Here is a 24378-nt window from a genome sequence, read left to right as displayed (position 1 = left end):
CCAGGAAAACATTTTTTATTGGAAGAAAGATAGCCCTTCCATAGCCTGCTAGATCCTGGTGGCAAACAAACACTGTGGTCCCTGGCTTCCTGCAGGGTTCAGCGGAGGCCCTTTGCTGTTTGTTCTGGCCTCCTTTACTGGGCAGAGACCTACTTCATAGCTTCTCCCAGCTAAACTTCAAGCAGCAGCCGAGGTCAGCTTCTGAGTGCTGGTGCAGCTTCAGCCCTTGTTTGGGTCCTGCCCCTCGTTAGGAGATGATGGTGTCTGGGTTTCCTGGCAGGTATTGCTGCTCGGCAGCCCGTCAGTGCTTTCATCTTGTTGTTTTTCCTCGGCTGTCAGCTCCTGCAGCAGGAGGCTGCTTTCTGCCCTGTTTGTTTTAGCTTCTGAGTGATTTGTTGCCTCTCCCCTGAATCACTGCAGTAGGTGCTGGGCTGATGTCCTGTTAGTGCACTGGACCTCTGAGGCTTAGAACAGTCTGATTTTGGAGGGGGTGGGGATGCAGGCAGATGGGGAGGTGACCTTGCCTTTTGGACAGATTAAGAGGGAGCTGCCTGCTTGAGGGCACATAAGCTGGTTGTGCTGGGTTTGAAGCTCTGAGAGGGGTGAATTCAGCCCCAGGAAGGCATGTGATAGAAACACAGGTTGCTGTTTGGGTGCTGAGGACATTTCAAACAGGTGAAGAGCCAGAGGTGAGACACTGATGGAAGAAAAGGCCAAAGATGATGCTTCTCTGTGTCTGTGGCCCAGAGGAATTTGCTGCCTGACAACAGAGAAAAGGTGGCACGTCACTGCTGGTGATGTGCAACCACAGGAAAGGTCTTAAATTCTGCCGGGAACAACGAGTCTCTGAGTAATTCCTGAGATTTCAGAGAACCAGCTTCAGAAGTGTCTGAGGTGGCTATAAACAGACCAAACAAACAGCAACAAGGCAAATGGTAATGACTGCAGTCTCCTGAAGGGAGACATGGGCAATGTAGCTGATCTGCAGACTGCTGTGTTATCCCTCAGCTGCTGTACTGCCTCCAGCCTGGGAGACGGCAAATGATATTTTCATTTTTATATAGGCAGTGATGGCCCCAGGTGCTTTGGAGCGAGATGTCGGGGTTACAGCAGATAATTTGCGTGAAAACATCAGTTCAGCTCGGAAGTTGCAGAAGCTGATTCTGTGTCTGTGCGTGAGAAGACGTATTAGTCCTTGCCTGGAAGTGCTTGAGCCCTTAACTTGATTCAGAGCTCTGCAATGCAGTTATGGCAGGATGCTGAAGAGGGACAGGGTGGAAGTCTGAGCTGATGGGGCCATGGATCATTCTGTCTGAGCAGGGCTTACAGGACAGGCTTTGACTGACAGATGTCTGACAGACTAAGGGCTTGATTCCTTGTTATGGCAAAGCAAACTTGCAGGAGAGGACGGTTGTATTACTGTGCATCTGAAGTCTCTCGAGAAAATGTCATCTGAAATGTCAAGGTGCTGGCACAGCAGTGTGTTGAATTAACCTTCTGTTGTGTTTGTGGCTCATGTAAAGGCAGCTGCATGAGAACCAGAGGGCCTGATCCAAGAGCTGAATGGAGGTGACTCTAAGTCCATGTCATGGTAATCCCAAGCACTGTCCTACTCAGCTAAAAAAGGCTGTCGTTCTGACAAGCTGTTCTTGCACAAGGCAGCTTTCTGGGAGCTGTGATTTACCGGCCATAATTTACCAGCATTTGCAGGGGAGGAGACAGAGCAAAAGTGTTGTGGTCATTCAAGTGCTCCCTTGCCAAGTACTGGCTCAGTCTGTTACTCAGTGTGTGAACCGCTTGGAAAGATGCCGAGTCAGGCAAATGTACCTCTTAAGATCAATCGCTGGGTTGAGGCCGTGTGCTGCTGTTAGTCAGCATCTGGAGGAGCTCCTTGGGAGGAGCTGGGCTCTAGGTGCAGGTCTCCCTCCTTTCCAGCAGGCAGCTGGGGAAGAGGCAGGGCAGAAGACTCGCAGCCAGCTCTTATCGACGCGCAGCGTGTGCGATCTGTGGCAGCTGCCCCTGCCGAGGGGCTGCTCTTGCTGCCAGAGGCCGACTCCAGCTCGGTCTGAACTCGTGTTGGGAACTTGAGCTTTTGGAGAACTTGGGGCTTGCTCAGCAGTGGGTCCACTTATTAGTCACCATGCTACTGGGACATCTCTTCTGGCAGGAAATTTGTGAAACCACGAGATTAGTTTGTTCTTAACCGAGAAGCCTGACATGTGAATAGTCCTATTAAAAGCTCTCAAACTTGGGAGCTCACCCTCTTGGCTGAAGCTCAGTGACCAGAGCAGCGGCTGGAGGAGGACAGGCTCGTGTAAGGAGCTGATACACTGTGGGATGCATTGAGTCAGGGTTCGTAAATCCGGTCCAATTTTTGGAAAATATGTTCCATTTTGTCTGCTTGGGTGCTAAGAGATTCAGAAAAGTTTAGTTTCTGCAGTTTGTGGCTGGCCTTCCCTGTAAAAATGAATTCCAAGTGTTATATAAACATGGCCCTTATTCCAGTTGCAACATAATGTGCTGGCTCTTGTGCCGTGGAGTTGGGGGGACAAGCCCCTCATGGAGCAGGGCAAAATGTTCTGGGCAAGCAACTCCTGGGAACTTGCTCAGAGCTGTTGAGGGAGAGCCTGCAAGGCACAGTGAGCAGCCTGTGTGGCTCTGGTCTAGATGCAGTGCAGCTCTGACTTCCTGGAAGTACAACAAACTTTCCTTTTCATGTCACTGTGTCTCTAGCATCAAGTGACCCGAGGGCAAAGCAGCTTCTTGCGACCTCAAAAGCAGAGTTTCAGGTTGTGATGACACCAAAACAAACCAATGGTATTGGACTTGAGGAAACAAGATGTAACCTTTGGAAGCTTCCCTGCTGAGGACAGATCTGGTAGGATAGGCAATAGCTGCTTCCTCTCCAGTGTCCTGTATAGCTGCAAAACAACATCACATGCCTTTTTGGGCAGGCTTAGCTTTCGTTAGGGCTCTGCACAATTACAGGGAACTGCAAGCAGGAGGTATGTAAGTGCAGCTGCTTCAGTCCCCTGTCCCCTCCTTCACAGCCTGATTTAATGTGTGTAATAGTCTTACCAAGACCCTTTCTCTCATGTTCCTTATCCAGATAGTGTTTTCCCACCTTGAAGGTGTGAGGATAAGTTGATTGTGCATCGGTAGAATAAACCACAGCTATTCAGCTGCAACATAGTCTGGGGAGCAGAGGTCTAGCTTAGGTTTCTGCTTTGCTTCAATGATGTGTGTTGGGCAGGAAGATCTCTTTGCTGCATCCAGAATTCATAGAATCATAGAATGGATGAGGTTGAAAGGGACCTTAAAGATCATTTAGTTCCAACCCCCCTGCCATGGGCAGAGACACCTTCCACTGGACCAGGTTGCTTCAAGCCCCATCCAGCCTGGCCTTAAACACTTCCAGGGATAGGGCAGCCAGAACTTCTCTGGGCAACCTGTGCCAGGGCCTCACCACCCTCACAGGGAAGAATTTTTTCCTAAAATCCAATCTAAACCTACTCTCTTTCAGTTTGATGCCATTCCCTCTTGTCCTCTCTCTCCCTGCCCTTGAAAGGTATTGAAAGGCTGCAGTAGGGTCACCCAGAGGCTTCTCTTCTCCAGGCTGAACAATCCCAATTCTCTCAGCGTTTTCTTGTAGGAGAGGTGTTCCATCCCTGTAATCATCTCTGTGGCCTCCTCTGGACTGGCCCCAAAAGGTTCATGTCCTTCCTGTGCTGAGGACCCCAGAGCTGGGCACAGCACTGCAGGTGGGGTCTCACCAGCGTGGATTAGAGGGGCAGAATCCCCTCCCTTGCTAAAACTAAGAGTGTCCCTGAACTCTCCTGTAACCCACTGAGAAACATGACAGAAACTGGCCTTTATGTCCCCTCTCTATAAACTCCATCTGTTTCCTGCGAGACTGAGCAGTGGGAACACCTTTGTAACTAAAAATGCTGGTGAAAACCATCTTTGCTAGACCCTCTTGGAAATACTCAGAAGACTTAAAGTCAGCTTGGAAGCTGTTGGACCCTCCCATCCCTGGGGCTGAGGACAGTATTGGGCTGTACAAGCTCAGGTTGGAGCCTGAGGAGGAACTCTCCAGCTTATGTCTGTGGCTGGGTGGGATGTCAAAAGATGAGACTCCTCAAGCCATTGCTCTGACCTGGGTGCTGTGGATGCTCGTGTTGTAACACTGAGGACTCGTGTGGCTCAGCAGAAGGGAAAGGCAGCCTCAGTGCTGCTGCCTCAGAGAAACTGGGGAGAAATGTCTTCTTTGTTTTCTCTGGATGGCGCGTTCACATCTGGTTTGACTCAACTCTTCCAGCTGCTCTCCTTTCCCCATAAAGGTCTTGAATCCCTGGGAGGTTGCTTGCCTAACTGGCCCTCTGAGGTGAAGTTGAAGGGAGATGAACATTGTGTACCAGTGCTACTAGTAGAGCTCTGAGGAGTAGGATTATATGACGTTCCTCAGTTCTGGATTCAGTTTTTCCGTAGAGACACTTAAACGCTTTTGGCTCAAACAGGGCTTTTATCTTGACAGAGCTCAGCATGTTGTGGTTGCTTGTTGGCCAGGACTGCAGCTTGGTTGGGCACCTGACCTGCAGCAGGGGTAACAGAGGAAACAAAGGTTTCCTCTGCTTGAAACTGGAGGAGGGGAAGACTTCTGAGCATGTTCTTCCATCCTGGGCAGGGTTTGCCTACCCCGTGAGATGGATTTAAATGGCCTTCATCTTCACCAGCCCCTCTCTACCTCTCAATGCCTGACTTGTCTTTATCAGTGCAATTAGCTGGGCTGCCTTGATGATGTAATACCAAGCTGGTTTATAATTTCAAAGTTGCTGTTCGTGTTTTTTTGGCTTTGAAAGCTTTTTAGATGCCTCCACATCACTCATATCTGGGGAAACTTGCTTGTGGGTGCAGGTAGGTTCTTGGTTGTGATTGCTTCAGAGAAGCTCTGTGACCAGAGCCCTTTTGGCTAGAGGGAGTGTTTCAGTTGGTGGTTTGTTTTTTTTTTCCCTTCCCTAGATTTCTAGGAAATACTTCCTAGAAATGAATAAGCTTCCACCTTGACCAAGCACAGTGAACAGCTGGCACCAGTGTGTGCTCAGTTGCACAGATGGTGTCATGGTTTCCTCTTTAAGGGGAGGCAAGGCTGATATGGTGAAATGCTGATCATTTTCCTGCATTTGGGTTGTCCATGATAAAATTGAGCACAAATAAAAGTGTGTGACTGAACACACGGGTTTTGTCCAGGAGAGCTTTCAGAGAAGAGAATGCCTGGAGAAGTGCTGAACAACAGCTTCCTTGGCTGTGCTGAAAACAAAAAACAATCAAACCCAACGCAAAACCCTCTAGAGTGGAATTATTCTTTCTTTTTCAGACTTGAAACTGCACCTCCAGAGCACAGACTATGGAAACTTCCTGGCCAACGAAGCCTCCCCGCTCACGGTGTCCGTCATAGACGACAAGCTGAAGGAGAAGATGGTGGTGGAGTTCCGTCACATGAGGAACCACGCGTACGAGCCCCTGGCGAGTTTTCTGGACTTCATCACGTGAGTACCAGCTGTTGGTGAGCAGCGTTTGAAGTGTTCTGTTTTTCCAGGCTTGAGAGCTCTCGGAGCAGCTTCTCAGCCCCTGTGCCTGCTGTGTTTTCTGCAGCTTCTTGAACGAAACTGTTTGGGTTGTGTCTGGAGGTCTGAAACCAGCAGCGCCGTGTCACTGTGTCGTTAAAGGCTTCTGCTCCTGGGATGTGTTTGCTCCATTGGCACAGCTGCTTGGCTGCCTCCCGTTGCAGAATTGGTTCAGCCTCTACTACAGCTGTCACTTATCTTTGTCCCTTGTGTTAAATGCCCCTGTTTTTCTAAAAACTATGATCCTGCTGCAAAATGTAGACATGCCATGCGTGTGCACCCTGGCAGTTGCCTGCTAGTTCTGAGCCACTGAGGTCAATCAGGCTTCGTGAGGGCTGCAGTGATCCTTCTGTTCCCACCCCAGGGTCTGTGGCCCTTCCTCTGACCCCGTCACAAACTGGTTCGGGGAGTTGAGCTGGCCAAAAAATCCGTTTGGTGGTAACCTTTGACTGGTTTGTTTTTCTTGGACAGTTCAGTGGGATCCAACAAATGCCAGCACTAGGGGAAGGCAGGGCCTGGAATGCTCAGCAGGGAAACACGGGGCTGCAGCAGCCTCAGCACGTCTCTGTCAGCTCATGGAAACTCACGGTGCTTCCACAGCAGTTTGAGCTGATGAGAAAAGCTTGAAATAGCTCAGTGTTCTCAAGGTATTTTCTGGTGGTTTTGCACAACCCTCTGCTTCCCTGTGTGCTGCTCTTGTTTTATTCAGTAATAAAATGGAATTGCTAGTCTCGGAGAGATTCCAGTTGTCCTACTTTGCATCTGCAACATGGAAGTAAAATTGACATTTTTCCTTTCCTTTTGTCTATATTCCTATAAACTCTAGTTTGGCTTGCAAACTGCACAGCCAGTGCTGTCCTCTAACCACCAAGGAGGTGTCTTCCAGCTGAAAGTGAATTTGTGGTTCAGTAGAGAGTAACTTTAACTTGCACCTCTGAGAAGAAGATTGTACTCTGTTCTCAAGTAGCACAGTTAATGCACCAGCTCTGGAACAGTGAGCCCAGGCTCATCACAGGCACTCTGGCAAGTGGTGTTTAATCTTGCATTTTTGGTAGGGGTGTGTGTGTGTTATCCTAGCTTAGGATAACAGCTAGAGGGTTTTGAATGATTCAGGCTGATGTAGAAAAGACCTTTGTGGTTGATGAAAAAATTTAAATTTTTATCTATCTGTGAAATCTCCTATATTTGCAGATATTGAGTAAACACCTGTCTCTCTGCCACATGCATTCGTTTTCACCCCTTTCTGTGTCTGGACACTACCACTGTCTCACTTGTCTGACCCAGTGCCTCATATCTGTTATTTTCTGGGTCACTATGCTAAAGCTGCCTGTCTCTTAAGCCTTTCCTGTTTTCTAAGAAAGAGTTTTTTCATGTATGCCTGTCACTAAGATTTCTGGAGTTTTCATATTTGGACCCAAATATGGGGCAAGACATTACTAAGCCCCCATTTTGCTGCGGTGTTTGAAATGAATGAAGCAATTTCTAGTTCACCTTAGCTGTATGGGGCAATCTCTTCTGTTCTCTCAAACTGAACTTTCAAACCCACTCTTTGCCCATCTTGAATTTGCTGTAAAGACATTGGTGCTGTTTGAGCTTGGCAATATTAGGTAGGTTGTCCTCCACTGATGCTTTTCCTTTACTGCCTTATGAGTTTATGAAAACGTTTAGTTTCTATGGAGTTATCACAGTCATCACTGATGCTTCTGTCATATCTGTTTGGAGGCAGTAGTTTGGCCAGCAGACATGAGTGTCTTGCAGACTTTAAAACTTCGCTGTTGCCCAGCAAGTCTGACTTTGAAAAGCAGTGTGTGGAAAAGATGAACTGAGTGTCTTGCAGACTTTAAAACTTCGCTGTTGCCCAGCAAGTCTGACTTTGAAAAGCAGTGTGTGGAAAAGATGAACTGGGAGGTTTCAGGCTGTGCCTGCCCTGGTTACACACTGCCTGACTTGGCCCGCAGGCTGCGGGTGGCCTTGAAGATCCAGTTTCCTGTTACATCAGTCCTGTTGACCTTTATCCAGTGTCTACGACCAGCTCAAGTTGTGCAGAAGACCTTAAACATCTTGTTTGGTCAGAAAGGCTGTTTTTTACCAGCCTGTTGGAATAACTTTTTTTTTTTTTTTTTAAATGGTGTTTTGCCCTCAACTTGATTTAACTTGATCTTGTGCTGCTTCTGTCACTCTGATTTTGATGAGATCTCTACAGCAAATCACGATTCTGTGCAGATATGTGTCTCTTGCTACTGCATAATCTCCTGTTGAATATATTGGTTCCATTCAGCACAGGATGTTTCTTCCTCAAGTTGTCTTCACTCTTATCTCTTCTTTTCCTTTTTACCCACACAATTTGCTTTAATACAACTGTCTACAGTGCTGCCTAGAGGAAGGTAAAAGGCGTACCAGGAAAAAGCTGCTTTCCCATATGGATTGTCTGCAGTCTCTTGCAGAGACTTTTGTGCAAGGAGTCCAAGTCTGCAGTTGTGTTTTGTCGTGGTTCTGCTGCACCAGTGCTGGAGGAGTCTCCTCTGGGTCTGCACTCATCACACCAGTGGGGTATTGATGAAATAGAGAAGGTGTTACCAGCTTCAGCTGGTCCAAGGTGGGAGTTACTGTCAGGGTATTAGAATCTCTATTTTCTAATGATACTGTAGACAAGTTAAAACAGAAGACTGAGGACAGTGAAACACAAGGGAGTTTGAAGAGGGTGGTAGTTTTGCCCAGCAGGGTCTTAATATGTTCTCTTGATAAACCTAGTATTTGGTGGCAGAGCTAGTAGAAAAGAGAGTAGACTAGATGTGACTTCTTGGGCTGCCTTTCAGACTGTGTTCCCTGAAACTGTCCCATGGCTTGTAGTAGGTCTGGGTTTGGAACAGGGGATAGAAACATCAGAGATGTTTTGTGCTGACAGTGTGAAGTTTCCCATGCATGTCCCAAATAGCTGGAGTGGGGAACATCTCTGTTTGGAGCTGGCAGTGCAGACTTGTGCCGGTGGTTTTCCTCTAGCCCAGGCTCGTGTGGAGGCAGCAGCGTAGAAATGTTTGGTCAGAGGATGTTGGCAGTGCTGGGGATGTTGTGCCTGTGCACACAGGGGTACTGAGTCATCCTCCCTGCCTGGGGGACACTGGGACAGGCCTGTGCCACTTGATCTTTTACCCTGGCTGCACACGCAGGTATGGGGTGATTTATCTCTGCCTTTTGTACGTGGCTATTTCCCACTCCGTTCTTTTGGGGTAGTTAATGAAACTTGAGCAGGAAATGGTGAAGACTGCTCCTGGTAGACAGCTCAGGGCGATTGAGTCACCAGGTGCTCAGAAGAAGAAATTGTACTCAACTGGATGTATCCGTGTGCTAAAAGTGTACAGGCTGAAGGGAAATAAAAAATGGTAGAAAGATGTGGAAAGTTTGAGCAGGGCTGGCTTCAGCAGGAGGAAAGCTTGAGTTCACTGAGGCTCTCTTGAGTTGTAAACAGAGATTTTTAACATCTAGTGGGATTGTAGGTGTATCTGGCTCAAAATGGAAGGAAATGTTTTGCAGCATATCCAGTTCAGCTCTGAAACTCTCTGCTGCTGGTTGCTGTTGTATGTACTTAACTTTTTGGCCTTCTCAGAACTCTCGGATAACCTCACACAAGACAGGCCCATCAAGGCCTGTTGCCACTTGGGTACCAGCTCAGTGAGAGCGGCCAGGGTGTGCATGGCTGGTGCCAGGAGGTGGATCAAGCATTCTAAGTCAGACTTTCTCCTTCCTGAATGTCCTGCTGGACCTTTGGAGTGGTTTTGAGTTCATCATCAGGTGACTGTTGTGCTTGTTTTTGGAGGATGCTCAGATCTTGATCCAGGCTACATTGCTGAGAAGATCTGGGGAACTGTCTGATCTTGGGAGGCAGCTGAAGTCCTTGTCCCCTGTGATGGCTCCAGAACCAACCTGCCAGGAGCCATGCCATTTGTCCCACGTGGAATGATGCTGTGTCATTTCATTTGCCTCTTTGAAGCAGCCCACGAACCTAGGTGAGGCCAGCGGCAGGAGAAGCAGCAGCGGGGGCAGTGCAAGGTCTCTGGAGCACCAGGAGGATGTGTATTCCCTGCCCGACACCAGGAGGATGAGTGCTCCGTGCCCGGCTCCGGGGAGGGGAGGCCGTGCTGCCGGTGGCTTGCCGGAAGGTGGCACTCCAGCCCCGTGCTGCCCGTCCCCAGGTGCACACCGAGCCTGGCTGAGGAGGGTCACCTGTGGAGGTGGGCAGGGGTTCACTGCTCCCCTCAGCTTAGGGGAGAGGACGGTGTTTAAAAGCACACAAACAGAACTGACCCCAGAATGCAGCTTAGGCAGCAATCCCAAAGCAAGGTCTTTGTTCCCCAAGCCACTTGCTGACACTGATTTTTGTCCTGTTGTGCTCCTCTCCTGGCACCACGCTGACTCTTTCCTGGCTCCGATCCTCTCCAGGAACTCTGCTGTGGCAAATGTTGCGTTCTTAGTACCAAAATAAGGGAAATCGGCCAACTTCCTCAATTTGTTTTTTCAAGTGGTGGCTGTAACTGGCAGCCTCTGCCACTGCATATTGTGGCAAGGGAGAGCTCGACTTGCTGAGCCTGCTGCCGTCTCTACAAACACCTGCTAGCTCTGCATCTTGCCACGCAGCTCCTCGCTGGAAGGCTGCTGGTACTTCCCTGTGTCTTCCAGCCAAGCATAGTAGGTTCTGACTGATAGGCACAAATTGTCTGTTAACATCCCTGCTCCAACACAAACAATGGACTGTTTGGCTGAGGGAATGCAGCGATGTTCTGTAGGGCAGCAACAAACAGGTATTAAGTGTTCTTGAAACAGCAAAACCCACTTCCTGAATTCAACAAGCACATATTGACTTGTGGGATGGAAGTGGGTTTTAGGTTCTTCTCAGTGATGTGCTGCCCTGCCTTTCTGTGAAGGCTTTGTTCTTTGTGTTAGCATGATACGGTGCCATGTCCCGTTTCTCCTTCCTTCCAGTGTTCCTGTATATGGTTTAGATAGGGGTGACACTATGATAAAGAGTCCTGACTCTAGCCTGCTGTAGCCTGATCAGATTGTCAGCTGTAGTATTTTTCTAGTGGCAGGGAAAAGGGTTTGGTTTTGTTTTGTTTGGGGTTTTTTTTCCCTTGCTTCAGCACAGTCTCTTCCCTGCTCTGTAAAGTCTGGCTTTGCAGCAGCCTGGTGTCAGGGCTCTGGCAGCTCTTGGGCCCCTTGAGCCCTCACAGCAATCTGATGGGCAGAGAAGGGGTTGATCTTGTGTTCAGGTAACTGTGGGGACACTGAGTGTGCTGTCAGAGTGAGGTCTGGGGGGTGAGCTGGGTCTAAACACATCTTCCAAATCTGAGATCAAGCCTGTTGTCAGAGGACAAAGTCATCTTTTATCTTTACCTTGCCAGCCTGCAAGGGCTGGGAACCAGGTTCCTTTTTTGCCCTGAGGATGCAGTTGGGAACTTGGCTTTCAGTATGTTTTTGTGGTTACAAGATGTGTTTTTGATGAGGCTGCATGTACCTTTTCCCCTTGCACATGCCTTTTCTTTTCTTAGCTGACACTTCCCTCTGTTACCTTCTCCCTGACCCAGTCCTGCTCTGCCTCTCCCCTGTGCTGGATAGATCTAGTTTCTGCTGCACAACTTAGAGTTCAGTTTTAATCTTGCAGCAGTGGTTTTTCTGGATCCAAAGTGTTTCAATTGCTACTTGAGCTGAAGAGCAATAATCCTCTTCTTTGGAGTAGGAAGTTGCCTGTCTTTATTCTAAATGTACTGAAGTGTGCATCCTGGCATAACTGTGGAGGTTACAGAATATGACTGCAGCCTTTTGAAGTCCTTTCCTGCAGAAGGAAAAGACTCCAAATGCTTTCCATTAGACATTTGCAGTTCATTTGGGCAAATGCAACAATCTGAGGGATCTCTACTAATGCTGCTGTGGTTAAAATTGCACTATACTGTTTCAGTTAGTTGTTGACTCCTTGGTGGCGGTGAGATTAGGAAGCAAAAATTACTGGGGATCCTGCAATAAAAGGCTTAAGAGCCTTTTCTGGCAGAGATGGTTTTGGCAAAGCAGCACAGGTTTTCTGACAAACGGCTTCCCTGTTTGCAGGGAGTACAAAGTTGAACTGATAAGCCAAGTTCTTGGAGGGATTACGCAATATTCAAAATAAGAGGGCATGTAACTAATGGTCTGGAAGCGATCACAGACTTGTGTCCTCTGGATGGTGGCACCAGAACTGCATCTGCTCTCCTGTGTGCCCAAAGGACGCCGATCTCAGACCAGTTTCCCAGAACCAGTATTTGTGATGATGGACTGGGCTGCATGGGGGTGACTGCGGGTGCCCTCATTGGGAAGGGAGGCTTTGAAAGGTGTGTTTCACTGTGCATTACACTGAGAAGGTGCTTTTTTTCCCAGACCTCTGATGCCTAGAAAACACTTAATTTGGCCAGTAGGTTTGAACTGGAACAATGTTGTTCTTACTGACCAGTGCTGTTCTTCCCTTGCAAGGTGTTAACACGGTGCCAAGCAAACACAGTGATCTGTGGCAGTGATCAGAAGATCTAACAAAATGTTACTGGGGGCAGTGAAGATGCAGCAAAAGTGAGTGATGGGCTCCAGGTGTCAGCCCACGTTTCACTAGGAGAGAGAAATCTTTAAACTCTGCAGCCCTGAGAAGGGGCTCCGGCGTGCAAGCTCTGGGTGATGAGGTGAGAACTCATCGCCCCTGGATAACACCCTGTCCAAGCTGATGTGGTTTCATCCATAGGCAGCATGTGGACTTTTCCGTCTTCCTGGGCTTCATTTAAAGCTGGATTCTTCTGGTGATTCTGCAGTTCATGGGAACAGTCCTTGTACTTCCTTCTTGCAGTCCTTCCCTCGACAGGCTGAACAGCATGTCTGCTACAGACACAAAGCAGGGAGGGAAGGGAGCACATGTGTTGGGTTTTCAGTGCTCCTGTGGTCAATCTGTGTGTGCCTGCAACTTTTATTGAAGACAACCTGTGCCCTCAGCTGGATGAACGCTCACTGAGCACTTCTGTTGCCATGTGACATTCTTCACTCCTTGACTGAAACCATTCCCAGGGTTTTCTGGTGCTACACCTTAGCAGCCTTCATTTTCCTTTTACCTTTCCATCGATTTGCCTCACCCAATGCTCTAGACGGGCAAGTTCTGCCCAGAGAAGGCCTGGAGGCCAAGGGCACTGCTTCTGAAGGCTTCTTGGGGTCATCTTGGGTCCTAGTCCCCTCTCCCAGATCCATTCTCTATGCTGGATTGAAGTCTAGCAAATACTTATGTAGAGCTTTGCCTAAGTACCGCAGTATTTAGAGGCTGAGCTAAATCTTGTGTCTGCCTCATGTGGTTTGCTGAATGTCAAGTGGGATGATGTATTTTCTTCTTCTGGCAGCAGGTCTGTATGCACAGAAATGTTCTGCATGTTGTCCATACATTCACTGAGAAGCAGGTAAAGGCTTTTAGGCCATTGAACTCATTCAGATCTCTAACTGCTTTGGGGGATAAAGTGAACAGTGCAACCTTTCCCCTTATTTTATATCCTTGAAATGTTTTGGGGTTTGGGCTTCACATGTAAAGTAAGAAAAAGTTGATGCATGTTTAGCTTTTGCAGCTGGTCTGCGTGAAAGCAGCATGATTAGATGTTCCTGGTCAATATTTAAAATGTAATTAGTCCTGAAGTCTTCTCAGCACTGCACAGAGTGCCAGGACTCAGCTTTGCATATGAGCCTAGTGTTCCTGAAGCTTCCAGGCATCAAGTTTAGGCAACTAGAGGTTCTTGCACAAGGCTGCGAGGTGTTCAAATATTCCCTGGTGTTTCAAGGGGTTTGTAGAGATCTAGCACACAGTGTCAAATTCATAAAGCCTTAAAATTAAGAGTACTTCTATCTTTTTTCTCGTTAGCCTTTCATGCAACTAACACAGTATCACTGCTTAGAAGTTAACAGATGATACAAGTGGAAAACTGAGGTCAGTATCCCAAGAGACCTGGACTAGAGGATGGTAAAAATCATGTGGAGATGCAGCTAAATATAGATTAATGCTGAGAACATTCCTGGATACTTGGGTTTGAAAGGCTGCCACAGCCTCTGCAGTGCTGTGAAGTTATGACTCTTTGCTCTGAAATGGTCTCGTCGATCTAAGTTTAGCAGGGCACCCACTTACTGGCTGAGTGCCCTTGGTTTGTGGTGGCAACCATGAAATTCTCAGCTTTCTCTTTGGCAGGTTCACGAACCTACTACTTAGGTGTGGTTTGTGTTGGTGTGACTCTAGGAAAGACAGTGTGCAAAGATAGGAAGAGATCAGGAAGGACACTGTGAGTGGAGACCATCACACGCTGCATCTGCTCTTGCTGTTCCCTGGACTGTGGGAGCTTCAGCTGCAGACGAGGGGCAGAACTGCTCCTGGCCTGAAGCTGCTGGTCTGACATGTTCTAGTCCCAGCTGAAAAACTGATTCAAGGATTTGACTCTGTTCACATCCATTGTCTGTTACTCAAGTCTCAGTGAGACACTGAGCTCTTCCTGATGTGCAACATTCCTCTCCAGTTCAGGACAGCTGTGCAGTTGTTTACTAATGATCTTAAACCGACCCTCCAGATACAAACATCTCAGCTGTTGGCACTATTCTTAGTGTCAGCCACTGTTCTTTTGTGCTTTGAAGTCTGTGTGTTGCTTTCCCCCGTGACTGCTTAACATTTGGAGCTTGAGAGAGGTGTGACAAGTGGCTCTGTGTACCAGCACAGCATCCAGTGGGATATAGAGGTGGGTCTGTGTATTTGTGCACAAACTCAAGGAAGCAGCAGTACAACCATCCTCAAACTTTTTCCCACAAGTTACTTCCCCCAACAGCCCCTGGGTATATGAATTGGATGAGCTGCAAGAGGGAAGCATTAGATGCTAAAGTGACTATAGTCAAAACAACTTAATTATCTTTTAAAGCTGTCTCTAGAATTCATGCAGAGTTGAGAGCACTGCTCTGATCCCACTGGAGATTTCCCTTTTTCATCCCAAAATAAACACATGCTTCTACAGTAATCCGAGTAGCTGCCCAGTGCAGTCACATAGGGACTCTGGCCTTGCTCACAGCAGTCTCTGTTAGGGTCTAGTGCTGGAAAGCATTAAAGTTGCCTGAGAAATGACATACCTTACCCCATCCCAGCAAAGCCCTGCCATGCACCTCTGCATCAGCCCACTGCTCCCTGTGTTGGCTGTGACATGGGCTGTCCTCATGACCCCTTGCAGAGCAGCTGTTAAGCTACAGTTTGGCACAACTTTTGGAGGATCCCTGAGAATCGCAGGTCATGCAATGTTCCGTCATTAGTCATGCTTTGTGACCACTTGCAGTATTGTTAACGGTTTCTTTTAGTGTCCTGGAACAGAAAGCAATAAAAAAACAACCTATCTGCTATAGGACAATGACTCTTTATGTTTAGATTAGATTAGGAAGTGGGGGAGGGAGAAGCTCTAACTGCTTTGGGGTCACTGCCTTGCAGGGCTATGCCTGAGTGCCTTGAGGCCAAGTTGTAAATGCCCCATGTGATGAGTGTTCATGCATTTCACGTGCTCCCCTGCTAAAACAACCTTTCCCACTATTCAGTGGGCAACTGGAGTCTGTCCTGGATGTCTCATTTATCAGTGCCTGTACTTAAGGAACACCAGAAGGAGGAAAACATACGTGTTCAAAGTACCTGTACATGGCTTTTGCATGTGTGCTCTACTCCAGCTTGATTCTGCTCTATAACCATCCATGGATGACTGTCCCAGACTTCAGCTTCTGGGGGCTGGCTCTCCTCTGTTCTCTGTGAGGGGTCTCTGCTGTGTCAGCCTGAGACCACACCTCCCAAACCCAGCAGGGAGAATGAACTCTGGTCTGCTGCTGCTGCTGGAAGGAAAGTTTCCCCCCATCCACCCCTGACTTTGGCTTCTCTCGGCATGTTCTAGCCTGACTTTGTTCTTGGTATCTGAGTGTCACCCAAGCTGTATTGTGCTGAAGTGGGCGTTGCTGGAGGAGCAAAGAGATTGGACTTCAGGAAGCTGGAAACCATCATCTCTCTCCTGCTGTGGATGATACCGATGATTTTTCTACGTTTGCTCTTTTCTGTCCTTTAATAAAAGATTCTACCCTCGTGTGAGATGCTACTGATGCTTCTCAGTATTGACTAAAATGGTATTTCTGTGAATGTGAATTTCTGGAATATACCACACCTCAGTTCAGGGGCTGACAGGAAGAGCAAGGCAGGGTGTAACTGTGCACATCAAACTCCTGCTGAACATGCACTGGTTTTGTGTCCATGTCCTTGGGTGGGCAGAAAGCAGCTCAAAGCAGGATTTTCAAACACGTTTGTGCCCAAGAGAGCTTTGCTATGAAAAGAACCCAAGTGGGCTGAAGGAAGATTTCCTGGGGTTGCAAGTGACCAGCTACTCCTGTTTTCTCCTGTGGCCCGTAGTTTGGTGCTTTTATTAGTGCACTGAGAGCTAGTGAAGGTCAAAATGCTTGTGGAGGGGTCTGAGCATGCATTAACTGTGAAAGCTGAAATGTTTGAAGCTGGTCAGAGCCTTATAGGAGATGAGGAGGGTGATGACAAAAGCTGCTCCATTACACATGTAGTTGGAGATTCCTAGGAAAACTGCTACCACTGTAATAAATCTGATGCCAGCATAGCCAGGACCTCTACTGTGTTCTTGGGACAGCTGTGCTGGTGGAGGCAGATGTGTTCTTGTGGAGACCTGGCACAGGAAAGAAAGTGTCGCCCCTTCCACAGATGAGAAGAGGCTTTACCAGCTGCCCTGGCACTAGAAGATGTGCCTTGCAGTCCTGAGTGACTAAGCTGTGACTGGTTTTACTGCGTTGAAACAGGGACTGAATGTGAATGTGTGATCTGGGCTTCCATGAAGGAAACAGAACTATCAGAAAGGGTTAGGTCGAGGTACTGATGTCTGCCTGGCCTCGGCAGGCACACCAAGACCTTTGTCCTGCTGCATCTCCTTTGTTATTGTGAAGGTTTGAAATGCTGTCACGATGATTGAGAAATTCCCCCTCCATCTTGCGCATGGTGACTCCTCCTGCAGGGCTGAATCCTTCCACAGCAAGATTTAAGTGGTGTCTGTAGGCGAAGTGCTCTTTAAAACAGTTGATGCCTCCTTAGAGCCCTTGGTATTTGGACTGTAGACCATGCATGTCCCCAGACGTCCCTGAAGAATGAGGAAACAAGCAAGTTAAGGGGTATAAATGAAATGAGAGCCGTGCTTTGCTCTCTGGCAGTGGGTTGTCTTTCCTGGGACCATCAGTCTGAAGCACAGTTCCACATGTGAAGAGGGTCAGATTTTGGCAGCTCTCCCCAAACCTGGCTGTGGCTTTCATGCTGAGCTCATCTGAGAGGCCATGGATGAGTTTGATGTGACTCCAGTAAGCTGCTCTGAAGACCTGCAAGCGGAAGGGCTCCAGGTATTTGTCCTCAGTTCCTTCTTATGCAGTTGACTTTGGCCAGGCTCCTTGCAAGTTGGAAATATCTTGTGGAAGGTGATATCTGTGGTAAGCTGGGGATAGGAAGGAGGTGTGCTGACATACTGTGCAATGACCATATTTCCTTACCTGTCCCTTCACTGAGGGCTGAGTTGAAGTAGCAGATTTGGTCTCACCCTGTGTTGTTGTCTTGCTTTGGTGAGAGTAGTGCTGCCTATGGTCTTTCCTTAAAGCTACTATGTCACACTAGGGAAACTTGCATGTTTGAGGGCAGGTGGTGGAGCTGGGAAATGATCTTCTGTATCCTTTTTCTGGCACACCTCATGGAGATGCATCTGTGTTAGGGTGCAGATGCTTGTATTTACCAGGAACCAGCTGCTTACTGCAAGGGACTGACCTCAGTTCTCATAAACAGGCCCTTCTTGCTGTCCTGGAGATTGCAATCATCTCCATGGTGAGAGCTGCACAAACAGGAGGGAAGATAATGACCTTGTGGATTAAAGGGCAAAAGGAGGTTTCCTAGTACCTGAAGCTTGTGCTGATTGCCCTGGTTCTAGATTGAACCAGGAAAGGTAGGCTGCTAACACAGAAGGGCTCTCTGTAAAAATCACAGGGCCAGGAGGTGCATTACTCAGCCTGGCAGTGTGGAGAGAAAAGAGTAGCGCCTGTTTGAGGAACTAAGGTGTGGATTTGATTTGTTCATGGACGTGCCCTTTGAGCATATTTGAGAGGCAGTAAGCCCATCTCATAAAAACTACTGAAATCTGCCTTTAACTGGTTCTGCTTGGCTACCTTTGATGTGGTAAAAGGGAAACAGGGCTGTACTATGTCCTCCTTGTTAGCTCGGAAATACAGAGACCTGCAGCATCCCAGTGCCTATCTGGCAAACATCAACTGAGCCTTGCAATCCCTGCCCTCACCCCAGTCCCAGGGTGCTGGCCTTAAGTTCCCTTTCTTCAGGACGTGGGAAGCCTGACCCTCAGCAGAGCTCCAGCTCCAGACTTGCACAGCTCCTTCTGCCATTCTAGTTCAGTCCTGATCTCCTTTGTTTTGGAGCAGCTCCTGCCAAGGAGCTTCTTTAGGTCTTTTCCATCATCTGAATTTTTTAGAGTTAGAACTAGTGGTGAGAGCAAGGGAGTGTAAAATGCTCAATACCCTGCTCTTCCAGCATCTGTGCCTCTTCCCTGTGCTGCTGAGGAACATTTGCAAAGGCGACTTCTGCTGACTGAAAAAAGCCCCTCATCTCACTTGACATTTTTCAGGTTTTCAGCTTGGTTGGCTTGTGTCTTAGCTGGAGGTGATGCCTAGAGCATCATTCCTGTCCTTGCTGGGAACACTTAGTATTTATGTGATGCCTTGATTCCTTGCTTGAACCTTTAGGCCAGCTGTGTCTCCCTTCTCTGGCTGGTTTGGGAGAACTGGGAGGTGTTCTTTCCCCTCTACTCAGGACTATGAGGTCTCACCTGGCATGCTGTGCCCATCTCTGGGCTCCTCAGCACCCGAGAAACATGGACATGCTGGAGAGAAGGGCCATGAAGGGCTTGTGTTGGTGGAACTTGTGACGAGTGCGGTGATTCCAGACTGAATGTCCCATTGCTGCAGTGCCAAAGGCTGAACCTGCTGATCCTGAACAACATAAGCAGAGAACTTGGTTAGTGATGTCGTAACTTGGGCTAATGCAAAGAAGTTTGTACCTTTGGTGGTAGAGGTGTGAAAAACCTCATGTGAGGGTGCGAACGAAGGTTGTGCCAGCCCTGTTGTTTTTGGAAGGGAGCAGGGCTGCAGAAACGTGACCCTTCCTGCTTTCTCTTGGCAAGATGGAGCAGTGTGGCTGGCACTGGAGCTGAGCTCGACTCGGGCTGTCTGCACATTCCTCCTTGCTGGTGTCCTACCACGTACACCTCTGCACGTGCTCTCTGCAGAGCACAGCAATGTGAGGAGAGCAGTGGGAATGTTGGAAGGACAAATGTTCCCAGCTACCTTGTGGGAGGGCGTGGGAAAGCTGAAGCCAGGCTCCTCTTGGAGGTGTGTGGGGTTAGGATGAGAGACAGTAGACCAATGACCATGGGGGAAGGTTAGGAAAAGACCTTTCATTTGAGTGTGGTCGAACACTGAAGCAGAGCCCTGGGGAGGTTGTGAGATTATATCTTTGCAAATAACTCAAAGTTCATCTGGACAAGGCCCTAAGCAGCTGGAGCTGGCCGTGCTCAGAGCAAGGTGTTGGGCCAGAGACCTCCAGAAGTCCCTTCCAATCTAATACTCTTCGGTGGTAGGTGGGTGGTGCCCAGATGGTGTGGTTCAGCTGTGGCATAAATCACAGCCTAGGATTATGCTTGACTGCCTTCTCCTAGGCTGGCATGGTAAGCAAACACTAAGGAGGTGCCTTACTATTTCTTTTTTGGGGAGGGTGCATCTTTCTGGGGACATTCATAGGAAGGTGATGTGTGCGTGTGCCGGGTTTCGTATTATTTCTATTGTTTCAGTCTTCCTCTTTCTTCCTCTTCCAGGTACAGCTACATGATTGACAATGTCATTCTGCTGATCACTGGGACTCTGCACCAGCGTTCCATCTCCGAGCTGGTGCCCAAGTGCCATCCTCTGGGAAGTTTCGAGCAGATGGAAGCTGTGAACATTGCTCAGACGCCTGCAGAGCTCTACAATGCAATCCTGGTGGACACTCCCCTGGGTGAGTGGAGCCCATCAAAATACCTCTCAGCTGTGTGTGGTGGAACAGATGTCCCTTTCTCCCCTGGTCTAACTGGCTCCAGCTAAGCCTAAGTTGTGCTCCAGGAAGACAAAGCAGTGGGAAATGCACAGCTGTGGCTGTACTGCCTGTGGTGGTTGGGCTTGAGTTCAGGTTTAGGCCTGTCCTATGCCAGTTTTTCCTCTGGAGGACCAGCCAGCTCTCTGTACCCTTCAGTCAGTGTCCAGGCCAGCACCCTGGTAGTGCAGACTGTTGGAGAGTTTGGTTTGTGTGAGCCAGGCCTTGAGCTTCCTTAGTGAAGGGCTGTCAGGTCTTCTGCTGGAATGAGTCACTTGGTTTCCAGCACTTTTAGTTGGACCATTGGGTAATTTCTTTAGGCAGTTTTTTAAGATATTTACAGAGATCTGCACATGCCCAGTCTTGTTCTGAGACTACTAAAATTAGCGCTAGTTAAATGAAAGCTCTTTATATAAAAAAAAAAAAAACAAACCAAAACAACCACAGCAAAACAAAGAAATCTCCAAAAGCCTTTTAAAACTCATTGTGTAGCAGGATCCTTCACTGAGGTATTCTGTCTCAGGCTGAGGTAAACTGTCTCAGGGCCATGGGCTTGTTCAGGAGGCAGATAATGCTAAAACCAAGTGTCTTGTGAACAGCTAGTCAAACAGATATTCTCTAAAGATAGAAGGTGTAGGAATTGGTTCTGGAGAAAATATGGTAGTCTTTTTGCAGTAGTAGGGGAGGTAGTCACAGGTGACTTGCAAGTTTAGTTTATGTGGGCAAAAATGTAATGAGATATGCCTGAGTCAGTGATTAATCATTCTTTTGGGGTTGCTAGAAGGAACAAAACACTCTAAGTCATCATATTGTCTTTGATAGAAATCGTTGGTTTTGGAACTGAAAGTGCTTTTGCAAATGCTCTTTGTAATCATAGGGCAAGTGAAGTAGTTGTCATGGAAAAATGACTTGTGCCCAGGAAGGGAGGGAAGACATGTCTCAAGAGATCTGGGTTGCAAGGCAGGGCAACAGCGCAGCAGGAGAACTGAGCCCACTGTAGGGATGATATGTGGGAAGAAAATCCTCCTCATAAGTAAGTGGGAACCTTCCCATTTTGGCAGTAAGATAGAACAGAGTATTTCGGGGATATCAGCTCTCAGAGACCTTAAAACTTCCAGCAGTGCATGGAGTGAAAATGCCCTGTGTCAGTGGGGAGGTGGTTCTGGAGAACCCAGCTGGCAGTTGAGGGTCTTTGCCTCTTGCATTCACGTACTTGTACAGGAGTCAGTTTTGCCTGTTTCTGCCCTGGCTGGGCTGACTTCTTCTCCAGACCTTTGCCCTGGCCATGCCCTTGGGGCTGTGTACCAACCAGTGTGGCATTTCTTCAACAGGGGAACATGGGGAGTAGCTGTGTTGCCTAAACAAGCAGGCATGCAGGCTCCAGTTGTTTAACTTGCACTCTTTCCAGTGACCACACGCAAGGAAACAGCAGCTCTATCTCCTAAAAGTACTTGAGTAGCTACGTGGCTTGGTGGGAATGCCTAACCCCAAATGGCTTTCGTAGGTTAGCAGGGCAAAATAAGACTTGCTGTAAACCTAATTTGGGATATTAGAGGGCCAAGAACTGAAATAGCTGTGTACTCATTCCTCTGCTACTCTGAAGTAGCCACTGCTTAGCGATCCGGGCTGGCCAGCGGGTCCTGCCGTAAAAACCAGTCCTGGCACGCTCTGTTTGCGTTTTTGCCAACTGTCAGGCCCCCGGCTACGTGGCACTGGGCTCTGGTGCTGTTGCAGAGGAACCTCTGCAGGGGTTTAAGCCCTGTGCAGGACCCTCCAGACCCACAGTGCAGCTGCTGTCCCTGCCAGGCAGCTCGTGCTCTGGCAGAGGTGCAGGCCAGAGGTGTGAGCCTGCACAGAGCAGAGCACTGGTCAGTTCTCAGCATGAGCTGGTGTCCGGTACCCACAGCTGGACTGTGTCAGCTGAGACAGATCAGATTGCTCTTTGTAGCAAATTCAGCAAAGTTGGTTGCTGAGTGAGAGTTAAAGAAGTCATAAAGTCCCGCCGCTGGGTTTTATTGTACCACTTGCTTGGAAGCAAGAGCATGACAGAGTTACATTACACTGAGACTCATCTTCATCAGCAGCTTGCAGCATCCTGTGTTCAGTCTGAAATCTGTGTTCTTTAGGTGGCAACAACTTCTCCAGCTCCCTCCCGGAGGTACTTGGCAAAGTATGTAGGGCTGAGCATCCTACCAAATCCTACTAATTCGTCCTGTCTCCTGTTGCTAACCTCCAGCTAGAAAATAAAAGCCCTCAGAAGAGGTGGAAAATGGGACTGATAGACCTGACCAGGAGAGACAACTCCTGATTCCAGCCATGGAGTGTCGTGGGCAGTGGCATCCCCATGCCTCCTCAATCCCACTGAAATACTGGAGAAAGGGGGAGAATCATCAGTTCCTCAGGACTCAGTGGCTGCTGTCTCATGGATGCTTAAGCACTCCTGTCGTGCTGCAGCAGGCAGTTTGAAGCTGCCTTGTCACCTCCAAGTCCCTGCCCAAACTGGGAACAGTTTGGGGTTTGCTTATTTTTAAATGCAGATTGCTCTGTCACTGATGCTGGGGCCCAGAGCTGAGAATTTCCTCTGGGAATAGGCTGTTAGTCAAACCATAGGACTAAGGGGTCAACAAAGATTTTCATGTGAGAACCCCAAAAATTGTTATGGCCTAGGGAACCATGGTGGAGCCTGAGGTTTTGAGTCATGGCAGTTTGGTGGCTGCTGAAGGTAAGGGTCAGGCCTAGGAGGGACAAGCTCCACACAGGGTATGCTTCTGCCTGGTACTGTTGAGGAGTCTGGAAGGTGCTGAGCATGGGTCTGGTTAGGGCAGTGCTAACTCTGTGTGTGGCTCTGTTTCAGCTGCTTTCTTCCAAGACTGCATATCTGAACAGGACCTGGATGAAATGAACATTGAAATCATTCGAAACACGCTGTATAAGGTAAATGAGTCTCTGGGAAGGGAAAGAGATGTTAACTTAACTTCCCTGTTTATTCCTGGTGTGACTATATCTGTATCTTGGGTCAGGAGCTCCAACCTAGGCTGCCTTTCTTCAGCCAAAGACAAGAGGGTGTTTTTCTCTTGGAGTAGACATAAAAATAATTTTGCTTTCTCACTATTTTTCTTCCCTGGAGTGGTGATTAAACATGGCCAAGAACTAGTTGCATCCATTGGAAAGGAAAGATAGTGCTTTGGAGGGACTTGACATCCAGTCACACGGCTCTGCTGAGGCAGGGCACCAGGACTAGGCAGAGTGTGTGGTTTTTTGGAACTCTCAAGAGTCTGTGCAGGAGATTTTGCCTTTGACTGAATCTGTTCAGGCCCCAGGCAGGCAGAACTCACTACATGAGTTCAGGTGTGTCATTAACTGCATTTGTAATGACTACATCTTAGCCTTGGTTGAAGGATTCCCACAGGCTTGGCTCCCTCTCTTGAGCCCTCTCTGAAGACCCTCCAACAATCTGCTCAAGCCTTGCATGGCTGTGGTTGGGGTTAGATGCTCTTGGTAGAGGAGTGTAAAAGGTGCAAGCTGGGAGGGGGAGACTGTTGGCACAGGGATGTGGAGGGGCTAAGGATCTCCTTGCCCTGAGCTGTCATCTCCTCTACAGGCCCCATCCGGTTTTAGCAGGCGGTGTCAAAGTGTGTGTTTATGTGCAGGCTGTGGCTATCGCTCCATCTCCACTCTCTGGATCAAGGGTGGGATGCAGATTGTATCTGTCAACCTTGTTTTGGCTGGTCACAGCCAGCCTGCAGTCAGTGTGACCTCTGTTTCCCAAGGAAGCCGTGGCCTGTTTGGAGAGGCAGAGAGCAGGTCAGGCGTGAAGGGAAGAAGGCAAAGGGAGGGGAGAAGGAGTGGCATGTCAGCAGTCATGCCCAGCTGCCTGTGGCCTCTGGCATGTACTGGCCTTTGCTGTAACGGGGAGGGATGGCTGTGTGCATAAACATCCACAGCCGTGCAGGGCACAGGGCTCCCTGTTGAGGTGAGGCAGGATGGGAAAGGCAGGGAGCAGACCAAGCACAGGGAAAACAAGTTGGGAGGCAGGTGGGGAGGGGGCATCTCCTTGGTCCCATCCTTTCCCATCTCCTTTTTTTATACTGCTTTTCATTCTGCTCTTCCTACCCCCAAGTGGAAGCATAAGTGCCTGGTATCCCTTGGTGTGTGCTGGGACTGGTTCTTGCTAAAGAGCAGCCCCTGGGGAACACAGGGGCTCCATCCATAACAAATCACAGGGCTGCAGGGGTGGAAAAGGTGACTGCTGATTACAGGCTCTCACTTGAAGCCACCTCTCTCCCCAAGGACTGGAAAATGTGTAACACAATGCAAATGAGGGAAATAAAATCAGATGTGGAATCTGCAGAGAGCTGCTCCAAGAAGCAGGCAGGTGCCTGGGATGGATGCCTGTGCCCATGAGGAGTTGGCATGGGAAGGGGAAATGCTGCCTCTCAGGCATACTGGAGGATTTTGGAAGGAATCTCTGAGTGTGTTGACAGAAGGTTTGAGCAGGATTTAGAGGAGGAAAGCCATTACAAAGGTTTC

At 48.6% G+C, this 24378-nt stretch overlaps 1 protein-coding gene across 1 annotated transcript in view; it reads left to right on the top strand.

The window, feature by feature from the left end:
* Positions 1 to 24378, top strand: part of ATP6V0D1 (ATPase H+ transporting V0 subunit d1) — a 34402-nt gene that overhangs the window by 4390 nt on the left and 5634 nt on the right. Inside the window, exons 2-4 of the mRNA XM_027698329.1 lie at positions 5375 to 5546; positions 19595 to 19773; positions 22703 to 22782. Of these exons, the coding sequence (XP_027554130.1) occupies positions 5375 to 5546; positions 19595 to 19773; positions 22703 to 22782 (431 nt within the window). The remainder of the gene's footprint in view (positions 1 to 5374; positions 5547 to 19594; positions 19774 to 22702; positions 22783 to 24378) is intronic.

Source organism: Neopelma chrysocephalum, unplaced genomic scaffold (genome assembly GCF_003984885.1).
Source record: "Neopelma chrysocephalum unplaced genomic scaffold, ASM398488v2 Primary Assembly neopelma1_125, whole genome shotgun sequence".
Classification (NCBI taxonomy): domain Eukaryota; kingdom Metazoa; phylum Chordata; class Aves; order Passeriformes; family Pipridae; genus Neopelma; species Neopelma chrysocephalum.
This window is presented reverse-complemented; position numbering and strand designations above follow the sequence as displayed.